Consider the following 22,500-nt stretch of genomic DNA (forward strand, 5'->3'; position numbering starts at 1 on the left):
CTTGCTGCAAGACAATCGCTAAAAAAGTGAGAGAATCTCAACAATGACGAACAATCATGAACCCAGATGATAAGATAAAATGGATCCAGCAAACGCAAACGCAAGGGTCTGCAGGTACGTACCCCTGAAGCACCCATCCCTTCTCCTACCGCTAAGCCTCTTCCGAGCATTCTGCCACGTTCTCGGCTTGACCGCCCTCGTGCGTCTCTCTAAACTCTCGTCTTGGCCTTATTGAAAGTGCATTGACAATCAAGAACAATCAACCAACAAAAACATCTATAATAGAAAACCCCGCTCACTCTCCTTTTCCAAATACCAGCGCCGACTCCTCGACTCCTTCTCATACATCAACCCCAAAGCGACAATCGTTATTACAGCTTTTCCCGATGATTCACGATTAAGAGGCGATGCGAATCTTGTGAGAAGCCTCCCAGCCTCACTCAACTCTTCTCGACGCGCGCATCGTCAACTCAACTTCTTCGAGCAACCAACGACACAGATAAAATGTCAGACTCGACGCCTGATGGCACTTCGCCTCGAACCTTTGCGCTCAACCACTTGAGACCAAAATCAAGTTTCAAGGGATGCTCCCGTATTTCCGACTATGAGTTGCTAGGCAAACTGGGGGAGGGAACCTTTGGGTACGAACCCCTTGGTCGGCGCATATATCGTCGATCATCGCAACCGAGCCGCGATCGCGTATACTAATGAAAACTCAGTGAGGTTCACCGTGCCCGCCAGCGCAAGACTGGCATACATGTCGCCTTGAAAAAAATCATCATGCATCATGAAAAGGATGGCGTATGTCGAGGCACCACCCCACCCCACACAAGAACTACGCTGACGATCATCACAAGTTTCCCATTACCGCCCTTCGCGAGATTAAGCTCCTCAAGCTCTTGTCGCACAAGAACATCCTGAGGCTCGAGGACATGGCTATCGAGCACCCTACCAGACAGAGTGAGTGGACACGACTGCTCCTTGTTTGACCCAACTGACCACCCCGTTCAGCCGATAAGCGCAAAAAGCCCATCGTATACATGGCCACTCCCTACATGGATCACGATCTTTCCGGTCTTCTCGATAACCCCTCGGTCCATTTCAAGGAGGCTCAGATCAAATGCTACATGCTGCAACTGCTCGAAGGCCTGCGATACCTCCACGACAGCCGCATTCTGCACCGAGACATGAAAGCTGCTAACCTGCTCATCAACAACCAAGGTATCCTTCAGATTGCCGATTTCGGTCTCGCTCGACACTACGAAGGAGATGTTCCAAAGGCTGGTCAGGCCTACGGCGTAGGAAAACGAGATTACACTGGTCTGGTGGTTACTCGATGGTACCGACCACCTGAGCTTTTGCTACAATTACGGCAATACACCCCCGCTATTGACGTTTGGGGAGTAGGGTAAGCGTGGTTCTGGAAGTCCCCATTCTCCTTGGTTCTAACAATCAATGTAGCTGTGTTTTGGGTGAGATGCTCTTCGGAAAGCCCATTTTGGCTGGTGAAAGTGACGCACATCAGCTAGACATGATCTGGGACCTGATGGGATCTCCTAATGAAGACAACATGCCTGGATGGAAGCAGTTGCCTGGGGCTGATCATCTGTCCCCTCGACCACGAACTGGCAACCTCCAGAACAGATTTCGAGAGTAAGTGTACATGGGACATTCTTCAAGGTTCAGCCACTAATCCCGGTTTTAGGTACGGCTCGGGCGCAGTTTCACTATTGAAAGAACTTCTTAAGCTGGACTGGCGGACACGAATCAACGCAGTGGACGCTTTACAACACCCATGGTTCAAGATGGCGCCTCTGCCGTTAGAGCCCCACGAGATTCCCGTTTATGAAGAAAGCCACGAGCTGGACAGAAGAAAGTTCCACGACCGCAAGGCTGCCTTGCCCCCTGCCCCCAAGGGTGGGACTGTAGGTATTGGCCCAGATGCTAAGGGCGCCACAGCGGGCTTCAACAGCAACGAGCCTTACGGGAATGGCCGGAATGGTGTGAACGGAGGCAGATATCGAAACGGACCAGATGAAAGGCGTCCCGCTTGGCAACGAGATCGAGGCGCTGGGTTACCGCCACGACCGCCTCCGAACGATGACACAGACTATCGTGAGCGAGGACCCCCTCGTGGTAGGGGAGCACCTGGGCCAAGAGCACCCCCAGATGTCGACACGTACATACCCGCCTATAATCGGGACGACCCAGGCCGACGGAGGGATGACCGCCCTCCTCCACCACCCAGAGATGATCGTCGGCGACGCAACAGCAGAGAAGACCGACGATACGATAGAGACCGTGGCACCATCAGCCGCAGTAGGTCACCCAGGCATGATCGGTCAAGAGATCGAGACAGGCAAGACCGTGATAGGCCAGACCGTGATGCATACCGGAGATAGAATCCAGCGTCAGCGATACTGCCTCACGTGTACGCAGGCCACAAGGGGAACAGAGATCCAGTGCCACCACATCGAGGAGGGATGAGATTAGGACAAGGATAGTACAGGCGTTGAAGGCGAACAACCGAGATTAATCGCATGTCGATCCGGGCATAGCAGGACATGGCGCAACGGATTGATACGACCCAAGTAAGCAACAAAGGAAGAAGAAGAATATCCTTGGAAAGGCTGAGTGTCTAGTCTAGCATTATTACATGAGCGGCGCATGGTATCAGAGGATTTTAGCAGGTCAATCCTCTCGTCTAAGCACATATATTATGGAATTATCTGTAGCGTAGAAGTTTGCAGCTGAGCTTTGATGTACTATAGTACTTATACATGATCAATACTCTGAATCATCATCGTCTTCCTCGTGAATGGTCTGCGATAGTAAGCCACCAGCTGGTCGACGCCTTTGACTGGAAGAGTCAAGCCATTGCCAGTCAAGCTCAGTGCCTGAAGACTGCGAATTTCGTCGACTGCTGGTCTCGAGCAAACTTCCCTTAGAAGATGAACCCCCTGAGTCGATATTGTCACTCTGCATTCCTAGATAGGACGTGATTATGGATGAGAACATGGCCAGGCCGATGCCAGCCAAGATGCCGACGCCAGCTGCAGCACCAAACTAGAAGTTGTTAGACTGAGATAAGCGGAGGTAAGTTTTGACCTTACAAAAGTATACAGCGGCTATAGAGCGTTAGCTTAACCTCACTTTACTCAAAAGGATGCAACAACATACCTCTAAGCTAGCCAGAAACGCCCATACAGAACGTACGCCAGCAAGTGTGTAAGAGAAGAGATAAATAGCCGGTGCAAACACAACGAGCAGAATGTTGAGAACAAAGGACAATGGTATGAGAATTAGGCGGAAAGGAAAGCTGATTATGGTGAAAAGCCGTGAGAAGAAGCCTGACCAGTTGAAGGAGAAGAGGAAGCTGAAGACAGCGACAACGATGTCGAATGCGAGTATGAATGGAGAGACTGTGGGTGAGGCCTCCTCTGATGTTGCTGCCACGATTGTGGAAGTTGGGAGTGATGACTCGGACATTTTGGGTTAGAAGAGGTTATGGTGTTGATGGTGAGTTGGGTGAGGTTGTCTATAAGGGAGGAAGGATTACATCACTGCAGATACGAAAGAGTGATAGGGGTTCAACAAGAAGCTCAGTATAGTAACGTGCTTATATGATATTACTCTTGGAAGTTTCGCGAGTTAATTAACGAATGTACTGTAGTAAGTCAAGAACATGGCACAAGTTAGAGCTCCCTTGAGCTACTGTAGATTGTGGAGGCAGAGGAAGCTCAAGTCTTATCGAGATGCAATCCATTGGGTGGTTGGCTTGAACAGCTCTCAGTGGGTACCTCATAGCTTGTCTTTTGGTGTTAGTGATGGTCATTTAGTGACCTGAACAATGGGCTTTATGACGCTCAGCGTGGAAGTACCTAAAGACTGTCACCTATCAGACTCCCCGCCACGATTCAACATCCCACCCGTTCTCTTAGGTTCCCTTCATCCATTTCCATCATCGATCAATCTCTCAGATCCATCCATCTCCACCCCCGCGACCAGTGACGAACAAACTCAACGAAGCGACCGAAGCCACAAACAAATCCTTTTCCAGTGAACGGATCTACGTCGACGATATTTTGGACACAAACATACCAAACAAACAAAAGCGTCGATTTCATCAGCGACACCAAAAATATTGCATCTGAATCATCATCACGCTACACAAGGACCCCGGATTTCGCACCAAACCCTGCCGTGCCGCGTCAGGCCGTTTCTCGCTCGTCCTCCCTCTTCTGACCTCGATCTTCAATTGGCGCTGAGAGCGCACGTGTAATTATTTCCAACGATCGACATAATCGACGAGATCTGCATCATCGAGTTTGACATGCCGTTCGCCATATTCCCGATAAGATACCGATAATCCGACCTTACCCTCAAAGCCTACGCCTACGCCATCATCGCCCAAGATCACACCCTCAAATCGTAGAGCACATCCCTTGGAAGGGAGTAGGAGGTAGTAAACATGGGTAACAACCCGTCTTCGTCCTCCAAACCGACCACACCGACGACCTCGGCTCCTGGTTCGGCCCACGGTCATCATCATGGCCATGAATCTCCCCGACACCATCTCCGAAAAGATGCTCGCAATATCATCACTGGTCACGCGCATCGCTCTGCTGCGCCTCCAGAGCCTTCTATGGCGCAAGCCCAAGGTTCAACCGTCATCAATCGGCCAAAGAGCTTGCCTCCCACTGCTGTCTCGTCTCTGAGCGGCTCTCCTCATAGCAACTTCGCCGCTGTTCACAAGACTGCTTCTTCCTCGGATGCTAAGGGCATCGCCGAGAAGCATGCAGCTGGAACTCCTGAGCCCAAGCCTGCCGAGAGCAAATCCGCCGAGTCTAAACCTCAGTACCGCGACGAACCTACCAAGCCTGTCGATGTGCCTATGGAGTCCTCTTCTCTTCGATCACACCAATCCGCTCACGTAAATGACACAGCTCTGATTCCCAATAGCAGCATCACAGACATGTACTTGACTAGACCCCCGCGCTTACCCCTCCCTATCGATGAGGAGGTTCACACCCCTGGATCACCTATCTTGGCGCCAGAGTCAGATCTGCCGATACCTGATATTGAGCCTATTGACTCAGACACCATCACACGCAAGAGTTCCGCCCTCAGTGCCACTACAGTTGATGAGGAGGATGGTGAGGAGCTGCGGGTTGATAAGACGAGACCTGTCGTTCAGACCAAGCTGGAGTGGCTGAGCGGAGGTGACAAGGTTTATGTGACAGGTACCATCTTTCAATGGAATCGCAAGCAACGATTGCATCCCATGTAAGTGTCATGATGTTATTTATCCTTCCTTCTCTGAGACACGGGTCGATCACTACGTCGTCTGTGTTTCCGTGGCTGCTGTGTTGTCTCAGATGATTGTTGCACACGATTCGTCCGTTCTGCGATAAGGATGGCCCATATAGAGTCGGGATATAGTTGCTGACATATTTGCCTATCTAGCGAGGGTCGTCCTGGTTGTTTCTCGACAACAGTCTATGTTCTTCCAGGTACACACCATGTCCGCTTCCTGGTAGACGGCATCATGCAGACGTCTCCTGATCTGCCAACCACCGTCGACTTTGGCAACAACCTTGTCAACTATATCGAAGTGAGCCCCGACGATGCTCACAAGAAGCAAGTTCCCGCGCCTCCTGCCGGTCCTCAAGCCGAGGCTCAAGTTGCTGCTGCTGCTCAAACAGTCTCACCAACTCAGGAGAAAGCCTCGAAACCACCGCCCCAGCTAAAGGGCAAACCTGTACCCCCTCCTGAATCTTACCGAAGCCAAATTCCACAGTACCTCGTCGACTTTGATCAGGCCGAGGACTCGCAAGCGTATCAGTATGCCGTCAATGCCATTGAAAGGCTACCAAACCCTCCCGCGCTACCAGGTTTCCTGAGTAAGCCCATCTTGAATGCGGCGACTCTTATGAAAGATGACAACAGTGTGCTCAACATGCCAAACCATACGATTCTAAATCACCTTGCCACCAGCAGCATCAAGAACAACATTCTTGCTGTTTCAGCTACTACTCGATACAGAAATAAGGTATGTCTGCTATACAAAGTACCAAAAGGATGATGCTTACTTGATGTAGTATGTCACAACAATCGTCTACAAGCCCACATCCTCAGATGATTGATAAGACACGATGGACGAACATAATGATTGGGTCATGAGTCATAACCCCCATGCCTTGGGCCTGCTTTCAGACATGCGGGCTCGAAGTTACGATGTGACGTTGAATGCTTGCTATGTATTAGAGGTCTGGGAGATAGACAGGGATTGGCTGTCTAGTATTCTTAGTTTTGATGGAGGAGCAGTGGTGATGAGTAACATAGTGATGGCGACATGAGCTGAGAATAACGAGGGATGTCAAGGCTTCTTGACGCCATGATGAAGCTGATGCGAGAAAGCTCATGGATCAGCTTCAGCAAATACATAAACATATTTAACGATGACAACTCCTTGTGATCTTGTTCTTTTTTATTATTTACTGGAGAGTTCAGTCTCTCCATTTGATAATGACCTCATCAGTTCTGAATCTCTGTGTACATGTACTCTCCTCCAAAGACGTCCTAAATCCTGTCTCATACGCCAACAAACCAGCATGCGCAATCATGATTCCGTTATCAATACAGAATCTCTCATCAGTAGCATAAACTGACCCTCCTCGCTCTCTTGCCATATGTCCCATCATCTCCTGCAACCTCTCATTACAGCCCACACCTCCCACAATGAGAACCTGCGATGAGCCAACATGCGCCATAGCCCGCTCTGTAATCTCAACCAACATCGCGAATACCGTCTCTTGCAGTGAGAAACATAAATCTTCTGGTGTGAAATCTGCGCCGGCCTTCATCTGTGCAGCAAGTGCATCCGCTGAGGCTAGAATCCCAGAGAACGAACAGTCCATGCCCTTGACTGCGTAGGGAATATCGAGGAGCTTGCTCCCCTTCTTGGCGAGTTGTTCGATATTATATCCTGGTGCGGGATCGTTGCTGATTTCTAACGTGCGAGCGAATCGATCGAGACAGTTTCCAACTGCTATATCCAGTGTTTCGCCAAATATCCTGTATCGCTGCTCGGCATACGCAATCACCTGCGAATTACCACCCGAAACGTATAGCACAACCGGATTATCAGCGCCAGTGATATATCTCCCCATCTCGATATGTCCCACGCAATGGTTCACGCCAACAAGGGGTCTATCCCAGAGTAAACTCAATGCTCTCGCTGCAACAGCGACAGAATTCAGCGGGGCGCCCATACCCGGACCTTTCGTGTAGCAGATGCAATCGACATCTTTGGGGGTGATCTTCGCTTCGGCGAGGGCTTCGCGTGCGAGACGGACGAAGTGGGCGCGGTGGTGGGCTGCTGTGTCTTTGGGGAGGAAGCCGGTTCCTGGGGGAGATACGAAGGTGTCGCGCAGGTTGGAGAGGATTTTTGTCTTGGTTGGGGTGTGAAGAATGACGCCTATTCCGAGTTTGTTGGCGGAGCCTTCGCAGCCGAGGGCGATGTAGGAGGATTTGTCTTTGAAGGCCATTTTGTATGTGAGGTTGAAGATGGGAAGTTTAAAGGTGGGGGGGGGTATCGAGATGATGGTGTTGATGTCACTGGCTAGGTACCCAAGCTAGATGGACGTTGTCGACTTTATTAATGTCAGAATTTTAAACATAAATACAGGGGAATAGAGAAACGGTACAGTTGTTATTAAAGCTATATTTCAAAACTGTCATAAATGTTGGCTTACTCATGTCAAGAAAGTAATAAGTAGACGTCTAATCGATAGAGGGGCAGATCTGATCTCGACCAGGCTTCACTGGGAACAAGGGCAGGTTTGTCAAGCCCCTCGCTTAGGTAGTCCCCTGTAATTATACATCCCACAGTGAGTGTTCCAACGGGCACCAGGCGTCATCACCAGCCACAGTCTCTCTCGTTTCCGTAGCGGACGGGAGGCTCCGATTTACAATTTTCAGGGTCCAGCTAAACCGTGAACAGCAACGGTACATAAAACTCCGTAACGAGGGCAGATCTTTTTTTTACATACGGAAATAGTGGTGATCAACAAGAGAGAATGTACAACTGTGTGAGAACTGGATCATAAAGAATGCATTACTCCGTACGCACTAGACCTAACATCTTCACACTGTCATCATATGAACTACTTTAGATCATGCAAGTGTTTTTTTCTACGGAGTATGTCTTTTTTTTTTTTTTTTCTTCTTTAGCACCAGCCACGTTGTCTCCATAAAAAGCTTCTACTGTGGCTAAAAGATGTGTAAATCCACAACACCCGGTTCGCCGGCCACTTTTCCTTCACTCGCAGCCCGCCCTCCACTCTAAAGCCTCCTCTATCACTCGCATTTCGCACTCGGCAGCTTTTTCCCAGTGTCTCATACCATTAAATCACTATCCCAGGGCGCATACGCTTTTCTTCATGACACTAGCAGGTATATTGCTCTTTGTTTCGATTTCTTTCTCGCTTATACTTTTACGTGGCCCCTGCTAATATGACATCCCTATCAGCCTGGTCCTCTCATCTAAGCTTGGTTACCTTTTACAGCACGGCACCATGATCATGCAACATCTCTCCTTCTACGACACAGTCAACACGGCGATACACTCTCTCTGTTACTTCTGGTAGCCTAGCCGCTACAATTCTATCATCAAGTTCGCACTCGCTGTCGTCGGTATATCAGATCCCGATGATACAGAGCTTCCCCTCAGCCTCCAACATGACAGCGCATGATCACCTCACGACGCAACGATGATCTCTCCGACTACGGCAAAGACATACGATACACGACTCTTGGGAAGGGGCAGCATCATCTTTGTGGTCTAAAAGTCGACCATGGTTCTTTTTTCATTTTATCTCGACCTGGGCCGCAGAATGTTCTTTCGCTCCAAAACCCGAATACCCACCACCCGTTCCGAAACTCCTTGCAATGCCCTGGTCAACGACTAAATAATACACGATGCCCCATCTGTCTACCGAGGGCTCATCGACTTTGCCCAGCAGTCCGCCGTCCGTTCTGTCAATATTTCTGGGGTATAAAACAAACATCCACCATATTCATACAATCCACTGTCCACGGTACGCTTACTGCACCGTCTGCGCTGCTTGAGCTTGTGCTTGTGCAACCGCCGCCGCTTTAGCTTGCGCTTTCATTGCCAGATGTGCTTGTGCTGCCGCTTGAGCGTGGGCTTGAGCATGCGCATGCGCCGCCGCTTGTGCTGCTGCTGGCGATGGCAGTACCCTGTTACCTGCTTGTGCTTGAGCTGCTACCACGGCATCTGGTGGTACTGCTGGGCGTCCTCGAAACATGTATGGGTTCAACGGAATTGTTGCCCGGAACTTCAATGCCCGGGTATCAAATGGATCAACTTCATATACAGGTGGCTCATCATCATCTGAATCCGAGTCGTATCTCCACCTATCCGACTTCTCGCCATATTCTGGCGGTGGCGTCACCATGCCTCTTCGATCAATCCACAATCGGTTCAGTCGACCAATACGTCGACGGAACGAAGGTTGGCTACCCTTGGAAGGCTCATTTGATCCAGCGGAAAACTGGAAGACAGGTGCCTCACGTTTGTCCACTTGCGGGGCATCAGGTATGTGTGTGTCCACTTCCATTTCTGACGATGTGGATGCAGGGGGTGTCATCAAGTACTGCGTCTTCGCTTGTCGGAACTTGACTTCTGTGCCCTGTTCCTTGACTGGCGACAGCGGCTCCCCAGTTAGGTCAATATGGTTATGGTTCCACTTCCGGTGGTTCTGAACCTTCATTTCTATGTCAAGTCGAAGTTCATTCTCCTTCTCTGCCAGCTTGTCTGACAACAAGACAAGGTCAGCATCCAGTGTTCTTCCATCAGACCGTACAGGTTGTCGCAAGTGGGCACCGGTTGGCTGTCGGATGACTGGGGGCTCTGCAGGCTTGCGTTTCTGAGGCTACAAAGCGAGTTAGCATACAAGGAGCGGAACAGTCTCGCATTGCGAGTATTGGCTTGGCGTACCTTTTGATTGACGAGATCCTCATCCTCGCCTTTGATGCCCAGCCGAAGTTTGGTCTCCTTGAGTCTTGCCCTTTCTTCAAACAGAGCGCGGTCCATCGACATGAGCTCTCGCTTCAACATTTCACGTTCATATGCGACGAGTACCAATTGCCGGCCATCCTCAAGTTCTCGTCGCAACTTCTTGAGTGTTTCTGCAATTTTGTTGTCACGAGCTCTGGTCTTTCGAGTCTGGCGAGCCTCGCGTCGTCTGAAACAGACGAAGGGGTCTGTGTCATCAGTCTCCTGATGAGTCTCAAACTTGAGAGTGGGATGCAATGGCTTATTGCCAGCCTCCTGTCGCCTTGACTTCCAATATTCGTACACAGGCTTAGCATGTTGAAGAATTGCCGGCGACCCAAGCTCGTGAAGTGCAGGCACCATCATGTCATAGGCGGCAACGGTATTATCGACTGCTGCAAATGGTGTCTGCTCCGCTGCCGTGTCTTCAAACACCTCCATGATGCGTTCAAAGTCATCCTCAGAGAGTGCCCCGGCAGCGGGTGGTTTACTATTATACTGTTTGAGGAACTCATCGTCCTCGGTGGTCATGTCATAGAGACACGATATACACTCCTCAACTGTTTGTGAAAAACGGATGTAAGAGGAGGGTTTATGGAAAGGGACAGGATAGAGCTCATCATAGTTGATGTCGCTCTCCTGGGGAGGCGGAACAGGAATTTCTTGGTCATTGCTGGTTCCTGCCTCCTTGAGAATGGTTTGAAGATGGTATTCCTATTGAGAAGGTTAGTATGAGGTCGAGGCCAGGAAATGGACTGCTTGTTGTTGGATGATAGTACCATCCAATCACAGCAGGACAGGGATGGGGTGAGGAAACAAATCACGTGAACAAACACGTGATATCACGATATGTGGCAGAACAAAGGGATGACTCACATTTTCCTCGGCCTGCTCGACACCGGTCGCGATTTGGTTGTCGGTCGTTAAAGCTTCATACTCGTTCGGATCGATCTGGTCTTCGCGAAGAACTGGAAGCGTCGTCTTGACGTTCAACTTCTTGACGCGGACTTTGCGTGATGACATGATGCCAGGGGGTTGGAGGGAGGTAGGAGAGAGAGGCGGTCAGGCGGCGGAAAAACCGCGAAAAAAAGCGATCAAGTCATAAAACAAGGACTTTTGAGTTGATTTTCGACAAAGAATTAATGAAAAAGGTGCTGTTGTAGTCTTCTTCGATGGCAGCTTGGTCGGGCTCGATGGGGTGACGTTGGGGTTTGTTTTGGCGCGTAAAGATTTTTCTCTGCTGCTGCCCGGAGTTTTTGGCAAGGGAGAGTCAATGAATGGCTAGAGAGAGAACGGTAGAGTTTGATGACGGTGTGCTGATGGGAGGGGTCGAGGTCACTCCCCACGGTGTCTTTGCGGGTAAGGTACTTATGACGCTTGGACCAGTGCCTCCTTTTTTTTGGGGCTGCACTTTCCTTCCGTATGGTACAGAAGCTGATGGTTTGTTTTGCTGGAGGCGTGCATTTTAGTGGTAGGTGCCCCGAAATAGCGCTTGCTTTTAGTGAGGTAAGCACTGAAAACGTAGGAACGTTTTGTTGCTGGCTCGACAACCACGTACCAGACTGTCTCTGACAAAACGGTAGGTGGTCATATAAATATTTCTTGAATCTTATCATTTTAATGCCTTCGCGTATCCTTAAATATGAGCATTTCTCCTAAATAAACTGTATTCTTTGATTGTGCCTTCAATTAATCCAAGTTTCAGTTGCTGACCGTAACACAAATCAACATGGAAGGTGCACCGTAAGGATAACGGAAGTCGTGCTTGCAAGAAGCGGGAGGTCCTACTTTCTTGAGGTGGTTGCCCCGCAAAGTAATTACCCCTCTGCGTACTTGCCCCTTTGCGCGGAAGATCGGTCTAGAATTACCTAAACTTAGCGATAGTGACAGTGAGACCTCACTTCAGCCTTATCACCAACATTTGAACAACAGCACAATACAGCTTATTTATAACCCACCGACGCCGCTTCGCCACAACTTAATTCACCCCCGAAACAAACACCCGCACTCAAATCCACGACATATCTCTACGTTGCCAAAATGGGCAACACCACCAGCGCAGTCCTGGACAACCTCGTCCAAGGATCCAACTGTGAGCCTTGCCCTGGCCCCTTGGAAGCCCTGACCCCTCAACGCGAACGCACGGTTGGGGGATGGGTGATGGAGTGAAACTTATACTGAGATGTACGGTTTCTAGTCGATAGAGATGAAGTTGATCGTCTGCGAAAGCGATTCATGAAGCTGGACAAGGTGTGCATGCTTTCCGACTTTTTGGTCCTTTGTCATGTCGGATGATGCGCATGGCTGGGACTGTCACAAGCATAATGGACATCAAGAGCTGACTTGGGACTTTCTAGGACAACTCCGGTACGATCGAACGCGATGAATTCCTCAGTCTTCCCCAGATCTCCTCCAACCCTCTGGCAACACGGTCCGTCCAAGCTGCTTCATACCTCTCGCCAATTAGCTAACTCAGCTGCAACAGAATGATCGCCATTTTTGACGAAGATGGTGGGGGTGACGTCGATTTCCAAGAATTCGTTACAGGTCTCTCAGCTTTCAGCGCCAAGGGAAACAAGGAACAGAAGCTGCAGTTCGCCTTCAAGGTCTACGACATTGACCGTGACGGCTATATCAGCAACGGAGAGCTGTTCATTGTCCTCAAGATGATGGTCGGCAGCAACCTTAAGGATCAGCAGCTGCAGCAGATTGTGGACAAGACTATCATGGAGGCCGATCTCGACAAGGACGGCAAGATTAGCTTTGAGGAGTTCACCAAGATGGTCGAGTCGACTGACATCAGTATGAGCATGACTGTCGGTAAGTTGTTTGAGGCTAGAGTTGCATCTGTGTCGGCGATGAGCTGTGCCGTCATGACTGGCAACTGGGACTTGTGTGATGTATCAGACGCTGACCTGATATTACAGACCAGTTCTAAGCGATCGCACATAAAAGGGTGCATACAGGGTAGGGGAGTACAGGTTTCATCATTGCCATGGACTTACACGGTCCATAGTCCTACGAGGACTACTGGTGGAAATGGATGAGGAAGATGGGGTTGGAACACCTAGCGAATCTAAACATCATTATGATCATGAATTCACGCATTCTGTTTTGTTGACTGACAGACTTCTGTTGCCCTCTGCTCAGCTTATGACGAAGCTGATCATCTAGTATATTCGAATGCTCGCCTCGGTATGATATCTTTTCGGCGTAAAGAGTTCTGGGTTGGCATGGCAGCTCGCAGATAAACACCGTGGGGGGTTCTTCAGCTCGCTGAAACTCCCAATGCCTACAATTTGCATGGCGACCGTCTTGACTTTATCCACCTTCAAGACGAAGACATAAGCAGCGGTTGATAGGGGGCTAGTATGGGTATGAACTTGATGCCTAAAGGCATGAATGATTCGCTTCTTCGCCTTCATCTTCCTCTTCAGCTCGTTCATTCGACCATTATTGAATTCGATAGTTCATCCCCCCTCTAATGAATTATAGCTCCACGGGTTTCTTGACTACTCACCCAGCGTGATAGAGTGCTACTGATGTTAAACTCATACAAAAAGACCATTGGCAAAGACTGATGTGTTCCTGGTTCACAGCCTGGATTCGGACAGTTCGGGCATGATGCTCATCAAGATCTCTCTCAGCAACGTGCAGAAGCACATCAACGCAATATCACTTTACCATGCTCAGCTTGGTGGGAATAACGGTCTCTAGAAGGCCGACCGGGAGATCTTTTTCTGGTATTCTTTGAATTATCATATCAGTGTCAATGAGAGTGTGCGACCAAGTCTTGTACGGGAAGTCATACTACTCCACAAACCCGTGTTACCCTGCGTCCATGAACGAGACCCAATCTACTATTGGCCTCTAACATGACCGTTACTTTATGATTTCAAAGCTGGAAGAGATGCCAGAGTTGCAAAAACCTGTCGTCTATTGCCTCTCAGCGGCCATGCAACGTCCATTCAGCCAGGGGTCGGAATATGCTCTCGCTCAGGGCGCACTCTTACAAGATAATTACATCAGCAAACTCTAACACTTTACGACACTCTGAATACGATTAAGATAAACGTGCCGCGACAGCTATGTCAGAAATAAAGCCGCACCGAACGCGTGGCTGAGGCCCCTTTTTCGGTATGCTCGGACGTCTTCAACGTCGTCCAACCATATAGTACATACTTTACAGGGGCCGCACGTCCTGGGTGAAACTCAAAGCATGCGCCTCGTAGCCTTGACGAGGCTGATGTTTGTTTTCGCAGAACATGGCGGGGCTTGCAGAGGCCATGAGGAAACAAGGCTATGCAACGCTCATGGGGGCAAAGTTCAGAAGTAGGTTATACCAGCCAGATTCAAGTCTTGATGTTCCTTTGTTTGGATATCCCCGGTGGTGAGACAGGGCGCATCATGTGCATCATGTCCATATCCAACGACACACCCTCTTGAGTGACATCGAGTTCCTCATGTTTTAGCCTCGAGTCATAGCGGTCGTTGCCGGTCGATCCCCGGCGTCGGGTCGGGGCTGCATCATGAATCGCAGCAGCGCCCCCACGTCTCGGACGTCGATGGGATGGAATCCAACATATATGCCGATAATTGTCGGGTTTCGCGTTTCACTTGCTGATGTGTCTGGCCTCAAAAGTGTCAAGAATGCTATAGATGGCTTGTTGTAACAACCCCTTTCCAAGAAAAGGATTCTATGTCTCACAACGCCCCCAGAAATCTCGGGAGCTATCAGGATACCGGGACCGGGGTGACCGGAGAATCGGTATTGTAGCACGGCTGGTGAAGATCCGGGGCATGAGGATCCATGTCTGGAGGCTTGCTTGCATCCTTGACAAGCTCATCACACCTCAGAATACGGGCGCACAAACAAGCCCTCGGCAGCTGACTCGACGTTGCACGAAACCTTGGCTGCATGTCTCGAACAGCATGCAGCCTTTCAATGCGAGTTGCTCAGGTATTGGGTTGTCATAATGATGAGGCTATCGAAACAAAATTGTTTCGCTGGGGATTAGTCTCGGTTGTCGATCAGGATGTAACCCTATCTCTAGAGGAACATGGATATATCTTGGATATTCAAAGTGGGCTCGGTCGTTTTGTTTTATTGGACTAGTTGGGCAATTGTCTAGTTTGGTTTCGTTTGTTCCCTCGTCAAATCTCCCTTTATTATCTCCAGGAAGCAGAGGGGTGTAAGTCGAGGTTGGTATGAAATGACCTGTCATATTCGGATTTTAGTGTCGTTGAATTTCCGGCTGGCTGGGACGGCGAACAGACGTCCCTGTTTGTGTTAGGGGGCGTTAGAAATCCGATAGACGAATCGCGGGAGACAAATGCCGGGATTTGATTCGTAATTTGTCGCCAAATGTAGACGGCGTGTAAGTATTGAGCCGATCAGATCTGATACCGCTGGTTAGTTAGCGACAATAGTCGCGCCACACTAGATGACATTATTGGCGTGATCGACGAGGGAGGCATCTTAATCATGTCTTTTGACACTTTTGCGTCTCCATTCTTGAAGAATGGCGCACGTCAGGATTGTATTGTGTATGCATAGCTCAGCCGTGGTCTCAGCTCTCGAGACAAACCCCAAAGCAGCTGAGGAATCACTCTGTTGAACAGTCTGTCAAATTCGCCTATTGGTTACCAGCATCCGCTCAGCTGGAACACCAAACACAACCAACCCCCACAAATTGCGGCGCAGGCACGCCAGTAATACAGCGCAGTCAATGAATTACATGGATAGTGTTTATGGTGTTTTTCTTTTGTTCGTCAATTGTCCAGCTGACTTCAGGCATCGGTGGCCAAGAAAAGAGAGCTGCTTGAGGGAGACCAGAGGGTGAACTAATGCCCAACGATTCAGCGGTCAGGCGAAGTATGTGGAGTTGAGCTTGATAGAGAGTGTCGGTTGCTTTCAGCCGCTGCCTGCAGCGGAACAGACGGAACAGAAAGACCACAACAGCTGGAAGACACGGCGAGACTTGGAAGCGCCGCGGTCCAGAAGGGGTCAATTAGGTTAGGCCCAGCCAAGTATAGCTACTTGGTAATGGATGCATCGAGAAGTCAGATGACGCGAATGATGGAGGCGAGTTGATGCCCGATGCATGATACTTGATATGCTGAACTGGGGCGGTCTGAGAGACGGATGGATGACAGACAGTAAACGGCCCAATTCTCGCCTCCTGCAAGCAATATTACTGCGTGTAAAGTCAACGTCAAAAGGGCGGTGTTTCAATTAGGCGTCGATGTCATTGGGCTCAAACGTGAGGGCATTTATGCATCTCTCGAGATGTCTCCTGTTGCTGCGATCTGTTTCCCCATTAGAAGAAGTTGCCGTGTCAGAGCGTCAGCTGCGATTCGACAATAATGTTTCAGCCTCATTTGGTCTGCGTTGCATCGCATCAGCGAGGGGCAACGTGATCGACGTTGGGGCGTTCACAGCCGTTGGACCTCAAGGCTCAAGCCCCAAATCCTACCATGATTGTGGCGAGTGACTACATGATCGAGCGATTGGGCTGATATTGGGTAGGGCGACGGGAAAAAAGCGATAATCTTGCGCCCTTTTGATGCTATGTTAGGCATCGGCCAAGTCGAGCTCGATGCTGGAGGGGTAATTGTTGGTGATGGTTCACGAGCAAGTCAGGCGGGGCGCCGTAATTGGCTGGAGAATTCGGATGAAGCAGAAATGCAGCTAAATCGTGACAATGACAAAAAGAAACGAATCATGGTTGCCAATGCGGATGCGCCTCCACGCTTTTGGTCTACTAGAGTCGATTGCGTTACTGCACTGTAGAGTATATAAAGCTGATCCGTAAGAGAAGAAGAAAAGTTGGATGTAAAGAAGAAAAGAGAAGCGAGGGTATCCCCGCTCTTAAGAGGGCAAGTATACCTTAGGTAGGAGGGGTCCATCCAGCTCAGTTCGGTCCGCCTCGTTCTTTCCTCGCTAAACCCGGCTGAGTTTGGACAACTCGAATTAGGTCCAAAGGAACCTTAAGAGACACAATTGAGTGTAAGTGAAGAGTCCGTTCGCGACTATTACCCAGTCTAACAAAGTCACTAGGTTTCGAGGACACGTCAGTAGAATCAGGATCATCATCTGATCCTGCCTTTCTTTGACTGTTCACGTCACTATTATTAGTGTTGCCAGATAAAGAGTTCACTGGAGATAGACTGGACTCAACTCAATCAACTAGTAGATTTCGAAACAAGAGGTTTATTTGGTTGGTAAAACACAACTGCTGAGGACTGTGTTGCAGCTGACCAGTCATCTATCATTGTAACTACAACCAACTGACTACATTGGATGCTAAGGACTACCTACATACGTTAGTCGAAATACTCGGTACCGTTGTTACCAATCGTCCATCTCTCGCATGCTTAAATCGAAACCCCCTGTGGAATTCGTGGCTCTGTCCTGGCAAGGATATGCTTGATATCTTTTGTTAGCAGAGCGATAAAGCGACTCCTCAGTAACATTCAGAGAGGATATGCTGTGCCGTGTTAGACAGACTACTACGCCCTCCATTGAATGATGATCACCAAAACAGAGCAAAGTCTAGATCTCCGGGAATCTCCCGAATGTAACTGAGCAATAAATAATGTTATCCCTTCCCAAGCCCAATGATGATGATGATGATGATGATGATGATGATGCTGTGTTGTTTGCTTTTTATGTCACTTTCTTTCTTTTTTGACTTCTTGTCTTTCTCAGCCACGGTGGATTACATACTCCTTGTCGATACTCCGTACCTATCCTGTCCTGTCAAGCACAACCTGGTACATAACCCCCCACTTGACTCGCGCAATCTTTCACAACTCACACCTCACGCCCCCTAAAAGCCACACGCTGTCCATTGGCTCACAGCGACCGGGTAGGGCAGACGCCTCTTGTTTTGAGGTGCTTGTACCTGCATAAGAAGCCACTTTTGCGGGAAGACAACCGACTCGACTTTGTACCTGGTACGTATTCCTTTCGTTTCGCTATGACACTGTTGCATTTACCTTATGCACATGAGAATGCAAATGCGAATGCGCCTCTCTCTTGCAGCAAAGCTCGGCTCAGCTTCACAAAGCGCCCAACTTTGACAGGCTAGACAGGCCTGAGAGAATTTCTTTTGCCAGCAGAGAAAACTGGACTTGGCTGGCTGACAATGTTTCTTCCTTTGTTTCAGGGACTGAAGAGGAAAGTCGCCATGCATGAGTGCATATGTGTGTGTGTGAGATGCATTAGGCTGTGCCTCTTCTGTGTAATCAACCTCGTCCTTCATAAATGCGGCCTATAATTAACAGAGACGCACGGGACATGTCGGTGAACTCAACAAAGTCACCGAGTTATCTATCGGTGAGTCGATGTGTTTGTTGACAATTCTACACGCATTGTCTTGAAGAAACAAGCTCAACATAAAATAAATAACGGCGAGTTAAAGGCTGTCAGCTACAGTATGGTATATTCAGTGAAAGGAGCTGTCGGATTGACACCGTAATTATTTAGCTTTTGAATACGCCATATGAAGTCAAGTCAACCTCCACAGCGCGTCAGCCACTCCCGTGCGTACATCAACAACATCAACAACAGGGGACATACGGATACCTCAGTCAGATAACAACATCCACAGTCGGAGACTTGCCCAAGAAAACCACATTCAGTAAAGCTGCGCTTCACTATTCACGATAAATCTGTCGATAGCCCACTTGGAACAGAAGCTCAGGTACCGAAAAGCACTCGCCTAACCGTCCGTCCATCTAAACCTCAGCCATCATCATTTTCCCCCCTTGTACCTTCAATGTTGTCACTGAAGAATAGCCAGCCTAGGTATAATATCCGCAGGGATCAAACTCAGCCCGCTTTCTCTCGCAAGCAATACCCTTCAGGAATAACCCCGATGGCAACTCCCGTTTCTTCAACTACTGACGGATTCCACAGTACCTAGAGTGAGGTAAGGTAGGTAACTAATTAATCGACCCCTGGCCTGGTATTGATCCCCCCTGTTTTTGTCGCTTGTCCTGTCTTGTCAGGTCCCGTCCTGTCCTGTCCTTCAAATTCTTAAGGCGGCCCCTCCCTCTCACTTACATGGGTATCTTGTCACTTTTCTAAACGAGGCGCCATCACATCCGTTCCCATATCCATTTATCGATCTGCTTGTCAATCCCCTCCTTAGTTAGTTAATAACATTGCGGGGGCCAAGCTTCTAGAGTCTACATACCTCACCGACCTATCTACACCCATTCTATTGGAGCCAATTGTAAGCTGGTAACATTGGGCAGAAATCATCACACCGTAAAGTTCTCCTGCTATAGCCATGCCATTTCACTCACCTTCACAATTTTAATGCCTGATCAAAGCACTCCTCAGTAACTGTACAATTCTATCAGCTTCTATCCAAACATGCGTCTCATCCTGGTATTCCCATTCATCTAACATAGCTGGCAAGCCCGCGAGGTTCTTCCAGTTCCACTCTTTTCGCCCACCCTCCTAATGCTGTAAACCCATGACCGCAGCCTTTCTCTAACTCAAAGCAAGGCTCGGTAATAATAGTACAGTGCTGCCAAGTCTATCTTGGAAGCCTGACGAGAAAAGAAGAAGAGAAAGAGACAATATGAAACCCTGCCCAACCTTACCCAACCCTGACCTGACCTGACCTGACCTTTGCTCCAACCACAGCAAGGCAACTTGATGCAAGTCTGAACGCCTTTCCCCCGAAATCATTACCCACGCGCCCTTCGGTGTCAAACCCATATCCATTGGCCTCTGCAATGACCAGCAATGTATCCCATAACCGTATAATACATGGAGTATTGACTATACCCTCTTTTCCATGGAACCCCGCGATGCAATCATGATTGTAGCAATCCTATGCCTTTGTACACTGCCAGCAAATGGTGGGAGAAAATCTGGCAAAAATCACAACATAAAAGGAAACTCGTGAACAGCCCGTTGGGCTTACCATACATGACATCAACCCAAGTCGTAAAATGCGAGTGACAAGGGGGTAAGCATAATACGCAACAAAACCATCGATATATCGATGTGTAAAAAGAAAGCAGTTGCGAAGCGCAACGAAGACAGCGGGTTCCTTGTTGCAGCTGGCGCTCAACATAGTGACGCCATGCAGACATTGGGCCGTGATGCCTGATTTTGAACGCAAATTTCGGTGTCAAAAGGGGGGACATGTATGTGTGACATGTGTTTGAGTGCTTGTGCAGTCTTAACTGTGTACGTTATCGGTTGCCACTGTCGCTGTCTTCTTCTGAAGCATCATATAAGTTTAGACAGTCTTCAAGAACTGTATGCACATGTTAGCGAATCCGGTCAGACTCTTGGGGCGGGATTGCAGTTGCTCACCAGCAGTTATTTGATCCTCCCATACTCCATATTGATAGTCCACCAGGCCATGGCGCTCTATACCGTCACATAGCCTTATTAGTTCGTTTCCCATCTTTTTAATCATGGCCTTTGAAACCAGACTTTGCGTTCTCGAAAGTTGTTGGGATGAAGTCATTAGGTCAATTTGGCGTTGGCCCAATCCGAGCCAAGCGTGGTTGAAGTCGTTCCACAGCTGAATCCGATCAGAATGGAGGTTGGTATCGTCAAGATTAAGACCTGGGCAAGCACAGTAGTTAGCTCTGGCTTTCTTCTGTTCCATAGACAGTGTAATACATACCTAGATCTGCGACCTGAGACAAGAGCCAGCTAGTGACGCTAAGCAATGTCTCAGATGCACTCTCAAGAGACCCATTCACTATTTCCTGAAATATGCTCCCTAGCTGCCTCTGGTAACTGACCCATTTCTCTTCGAGGGCGCCTTCCGCATACTCGTGGTCGTCTGTCATTGAAACATCGGCGGTGTTTGTTGCCTGCGGCATTGCGCTCACACTGGACATGCTGTTGCTCGCGTAATTCATGGCATTGCTTTGCTGGTAAACATTCGCGGATCCGCTTGAGCCCTGCGCCGGTTGCTGTAGACTCGGGCCAGCTGAGGCTCCAGTTTCGGACCCAAAGTAGCTCGAGGCGACGTCTGGTGGCATCATTTGCATAGCTGCAGGTTGCCGCGAGCTGAATTGCTGCGCATCGTAAACTGTGTTTTGCGTGCTCGGTTGGCCAACGTTATACATCATCGTAGCTGCGGTACTGTAGCCGCCAAAACCTTGCGTTTGGCGGGAGTCGTGGCCGTACTCAGAGCCATAAGCTATAGCTGTGCCAGGCATATTTGCCGTCGAGAATGATGCACTAGGTTCTGAATAGTAGCTACTGTAGTTACCCGGAGCCCCCATGCCTCGCCCTGACGATGAAGGGCCAGCAAGGGATGCAGGGCGATACCTGTCGTTGGAAATTCCAGCGAGCGAACGGCGCTGTTGTGACGGATCGTTGAGTGAGTATCTTTGGTTGGGGTTCGAATGGACCGGCGGTTCATTCTGCCTCCTCATACGGTTCGAGTCGTCCATGCCCCGAAGACCTTCAATGCCACACGACCCTGCTGTCGGTCCCAGCTGAAGGGTGGTCAGCAACGCTGGTGACTGTAGAGCAGCCAGTTTCGATGATCCGGATAGTTACACAATACACGGTGCTGTATCAACGGGGAGGAAAGGGTATCCTTTTAAACCAAAATGATGTGGTTGCGAATATGTGACGGAACAGTGTTGTTGATGGTGCTAGAGGGGTCACCGCGGGGTTGCTGAAGAGGTGAAGTCCACAGTGGGAGTAGTCGCGATGATCGATAGTCGGGGGGTGTGGTGAGGCAGGGAATGGATGGCTAGCTGGGGAAGATAGTAGTCGAGTTGAGAGATCAAACGGCTCTGCAAGCAGGGTGCCGCTGGCCTATTATTCGCAAACGAAACCCAGCGGTTTACTGATCAGGCAAGAGAGCTGATGGCTCAGCCGGGGATCTGGGTAGCAACGTAGTTTATCAAGTCGACTCCCAATCGTAAGCTAAAGCCTAGCGCGTTCATGCCCGGTAGAGGCTGGACGTCGAAAAGATGACGAAGAACAAGGCGTTAGTTAGGTCTAAGTAGCTTGTCTGGGGCTTTGGGGCCCAGGGCTGATTTGCGGATGAGTTGTCAAACGGTTGTCTCGCCGTCAACTAGGAGGATCCTGGCCAAGACCCCATGTAAGAGACCTTGAGCATGACAAGCTCGAGCCCACTGCGATCTGCTGGGGCCACTACAATGCACCAGGGTCTCTATGAGGGACCAAGTAAATGTTCTAAGAAAAAAGCTTTCACTAAGCCGGTACGGGCGTACGATTCCGCCGAATCGGTGTGGTGACAGTCTCTTGGTCACGTTGAGGAGGATATGACTTGAGAGCAACTAACAAAAACGAGGATGTATGATCGAAGGGTCAACAGTGGGGCACGGGAATAGACGTGAGTCGCGGAGATGACGAAATTCATCAATAGCAAACAGAGGATAGCCACGGGATCTAT

At 49.4% G+C, this 22,500-nt stretch overlaps 7 protein-coding genes across 12 annotated transcripts; 3 read left to right on the forward strand and 4 right to left on the reverse strand.

The window, feature by feature from the left end:
* Positions 1 to 192: 192 nt before the first annotated feature.
* Positions 193 to 2,797, forward strand: FVEG_07848 (CMGC/CDK protein kinase). Of its 3 annotated transcripts, XM_018896546.1 has the most exons (7): positions 254 to 641; positions 720 to 801; positions 858 to 960; positions 1,012 to 1,408; positions 1,462 to 1,653; positions 1,706 to 2,591; positions 2,648 to 2,797. In XM_018896546.1, the coding sequence occupies exons 1-6, from the start codon at positions 505 to 507 to the stop codon at positions 2,400 to 2,402; spliced, it is 1,608 nt and encodes a 535-aa protein (XP_018754029.1). In that variant the 5' UTR covers positions 254 to 504; the 3' UTR covers positions 2,403 to 2,591; positions 2,648 to 2,797. The 3 variants fall into 3 exon arrangements, with proteins under 3 accessions (XP_018754028.1, XP_018754029.1, XP_018754030.1); XM_018896545.1 differs by having other exon boundaries at positions 193 to 641; positions 1,706 to 2,797; XM_018896547.1 differs by having other exon boundaries at positions 858 to 1,408.
* On the reverse strand, positions 2,669 to 3,744 carry FVEG_07849 (hypothetical protein). Of its 2 annotated transcripts, XM_018896548.1 has the most exons (3): positions 3,181 to 3,744; positions 3,114 to 3,128; positions 2,669 to 3,066 (listed from the first exon to the last, which is right to left on the reverse strand). In XM_018896548.1, the coding sequence occupies exons 1-3, from the start codon at positions 3,487 to 3,489 to the stop codon at positions 2,785 to 2,787; spliced, it is 606 nt and encodes a 201-aa protein (XP_018754031.1). In that variant the 5' UTR covers positions 3,490 to 3,744; the 3' UTR covers positions 2,669 to 2,784. The 2 variants fall into 2 exon arrangements, with proteins under 2 accessions (XP_018754031.1, XP_018754032.1); XM_018896549.1 differs by having other exon boundaries at positions 2,676 to 3,128.
* A 225-nt stretch (positions 3,745 to 3,969) lies between these two features.
* On the forward strand, positions 3,970 to 6,485 carry FVEG_07850 (hypothetical protein). The gene is made up of 3 exons (XM_018896550.1): positions 3,970 to 5,286; positions 5,467 to 6,052; positions 6,102 to 6,485. Exons 1-3 carry the CDS (start codon positions 4,472 to 4,474, stop codon positions 6,144 to 6,146), a joined length of 1,446 nt encoding a protein of 481 aa, XP_018754033.1. The 5' UTR covers positions 3,970 to 4,471; the 3' UTR covers positions 6,147 to 6,485.
* Positions 6,460 to 7,829, reverse strand: FVEG_07851 (glycoprotein endopeptidase KAE1). The gene is made up of 2 exons (XM_018896551.1): positions 7,710 to 7,829; positions 6,460 to 7,655 (listed from the first exon to the last, which is right to left on the reverse strand). Exon 2 carries the CDS (start codon positions 7,548 to 7,550, stop codon positions 6,510 to 6,512), a length of 1,041 nt encoding a protein of 346 aa, XP_018754034.1. The 5' UTR covers positions 7,551 to 7,655; positions 7,710 to 7,829; the 3' UTR covers positions 6,460 to 6,509.
* Positions 7,830 to 8,818: 989 nt separating this feature from the next.
* On the reverse strand, positions 8,819 to 11,386 carry FVEG_07852 (enhancer-polycomb-like protein 1). Of its 2 annotated transcripts, XM_018896552.1 has the most exons (3): positions 10,958 to 11,315; positions 10,025 to 10,795; positions 8,837 to 9,959 (listed from the first exon to the last, which is right to left on the reverse strand). In XM_018896552.1, the coding sequence occupies exons 1-3, from the start codon at positions 11,102 to 11,104 to the stop codon at positions 9,108 to 9,110; spliced, it is 1,770 nt and encodes a 589-aa protein (XP_018754035.1). In that variant the 5' UTR covers positions 11,105 to 11,315; the 3' UTR covers positions 8,837 to 9,107. The 2 variants fall into 2 exon arrangements, with proteins under 2 accessions (XP_018754036.1, XP_018754035.1); XM_018896553.1 differs by having other exon boundaries at positions 8,819 to 9,959; positions 10,025 to 11,386.
* Positions 11,387 to 11,823: 437 nt separating this feature from the next.
* On the forward strand, positions 11,824 to 13,337 carry FVEG_07853 (calcineurin subunit B). 2 transcript variants are annotated; one of them, XM_018896555.1, is made up of 6 exons: positions 11,824 to 11,894; positions 11,966 to 12,173; positions 12,279 to 12,331; positions 12,439 to 12,512; positions 12,567 to 12,901; positions 13,009 to 13,322. In XM_018896555.1, the coding sequence occupies exons 2-6, from the start codon at positions 12,122 to 12,124 to the stop codon at positions 13,017 to 13,019; spliced, it is 525 nt and encodes a 174-aa protein (XP_018754038.1). In that variant the 5' UTR covers positions 11,824 to 11,894; positions 11,966 to 12,121; the 3' UTR covers positions 13,020 to 13,322. The 2 variants fall into 2 exon arrangements, with proteins under 2 accessions (XP_018754038.1, XP_018754037.1); XM_018896554.1 differs by having other exon boundaries at positions 11,824 to 12,173; positions 13,009 to 13,337.
* Positions 13,338 to 20,132: 6,795 nt separating this feature from the next.
* FVEG_07854 (hypothetical protein) lies at positions 20,133 to 22,021 on the reverse strand. The gene is made up of 3 exons (XM_018896556.1): positions 20,743 to 22,021; positions 20,424 to 20,681; positions 20,133 to 20,364 (listed from the first exon to the last, which is right to left on the reverse strand). The coding sequence occupies exons 1-3, from the start codon at positions 21,521 to 21,523 to the stop codon at positions 20,300 to 20,302; spliced, it is 1,104 nt and encodes a 367-aa protein (XP_018754039.1). The 5' UTR covers positions 21,524 to 22,021; the 3' UTR covers positions 20,133 to 20,299.
* Between the last annotated feature and the right edge of the window lie 479 nt (positions 22,022 to 22,500).

Source organism: Fusarium verticillioides, chromosome 3 (genome assembly GCF_000149555.1).
Source record: "Fusarium verticillioides 7600 chromosome 3, whole genome shotgun sequence".
Taxonomy (NCBI): domain Eukaryota; kingdom Fungi; phylum Ascomycota; class Sordariomycetes; order Hypocreales; family Nectriaceae; genus Fusarium; species Fusarium verticillioides.

Bases quoted from the DNA above. Each gene is read 5' to 3' on its own strand.
- FVEG_07848 (XM_018896545.1), top strand. From the start codon at position 505: ATGTCAGACTCGACGCCTGATGGCACTTCGCCTCGAACCTTTGCGCTC. The intron at 961-1,011 runs GTGAGTGGACAC...CACCCCGTTCAG, and splicing joins CGAGCACCCTACCAGACAGA to CCGATAAGCGCAAAAAGCCC. The intron at 1,654-1,705 runs GTAAGTGTACAT...TCCCGGTTTTAG, and splicing joins CTCCAGAACAGATTTCGAGA to GTACGGCTCGGGCGCAGTTT.
- FVEG_07849 (XM_018896548.1), bottom strand. From the start codon at position 3,489: ATGTCCGAGTCATCACTCCCAACTTCCACAATCGTGGCAGCAACATCA.
- FVEG_07850 (XM_018896550.1), top strand. From the start codon at position 4,472: ATGGGTAACAACCCGTCTTCGTCCTCCAAACCGACCACACCGACGACC. The intron at 5,287-5,466 runs GTAAGTGTCATG...TTGCCTATCTAG, and splicing joins AAGCAACGATTGCATCCCAT to CGAGGGTCGTCCTGGTTGTT. The intron at 6,053-6,101 runs GTATGTCTGCTA...TACTTGATGTAG, and splicing joins CTACTCGATACAGAAATAAG to TATGTCACAACAATCGTCTA.
- FVEG_07851 (XM_018896551.1), bottom strand. From the start codon at position 7,550: ATGGCCTTCAAAGACAAATCCTCCTACATCGCCCTCGGCTGCGAAGGC.
- FVEG_07852 (XM_018896552.1), bottom strand. From the start codon at position 11,104: ATGTCATCACGCAAAGTCCGCGTCAAGAAGTTGAACGTCAAGACGACG. The intron at 10,796-10,957 runs GTGAGTCATCCC...CCTTCTCAATAG, and splicing joins TCGAGCAGGCCGAGGAAAAT to GAATACCATCTTCAAACCAT. The intron at 9,960-10,024 runs GTACGCCAAGCC...CTCGCTTTGTAG, and splicing joins AGGATCTCGTCAATCAAAAG to CCTCAGAAACGCAAGCCTGC.
- FVEG_07853 (XM_018896554.1), top strand. From the start codon at position 12,122: ATGGGCAACACCACCAGCGCAGTCCTGGACAACCTCGTCCAAGGATCC. The intron at 12,174-12,278 runs GTGAGCCTTGCC...TACGGTTTCTAG, and splicing joins CCTCGTCCAAGGATCCAACT to TCGATAGAGATGAAGTTGAT. The intron at 12,513-12,566 runs GTCCGTCCAAGC...CAGCTGCAACAG, and splicing joins TCCAACCCTCTGGCAACACG to AATGATCGCCATTTTTGACG.
- FVEG_07854 (XM_018896556.1), bottom strand. From the start codon at position 21,523: ATGGACGACTCGAACCGTATGAGGAGGCAGAATGAACCGCCGGTCCAT. The intron at 20,682-20,742 runs GTATGTATTACA...GTGCTTGCCCAG, and splicing joins GTCTCAGGTCGCAGATCTAG to GTCTTAATCTTGACGATACC. The intron at 20,365-20,423 runs GTGAGCAACTGC...ATGTGCATACAG, and splicing joins GGAGGATCAAATAACTGCTG to TTCTTGAAGACTGTCTAAAC.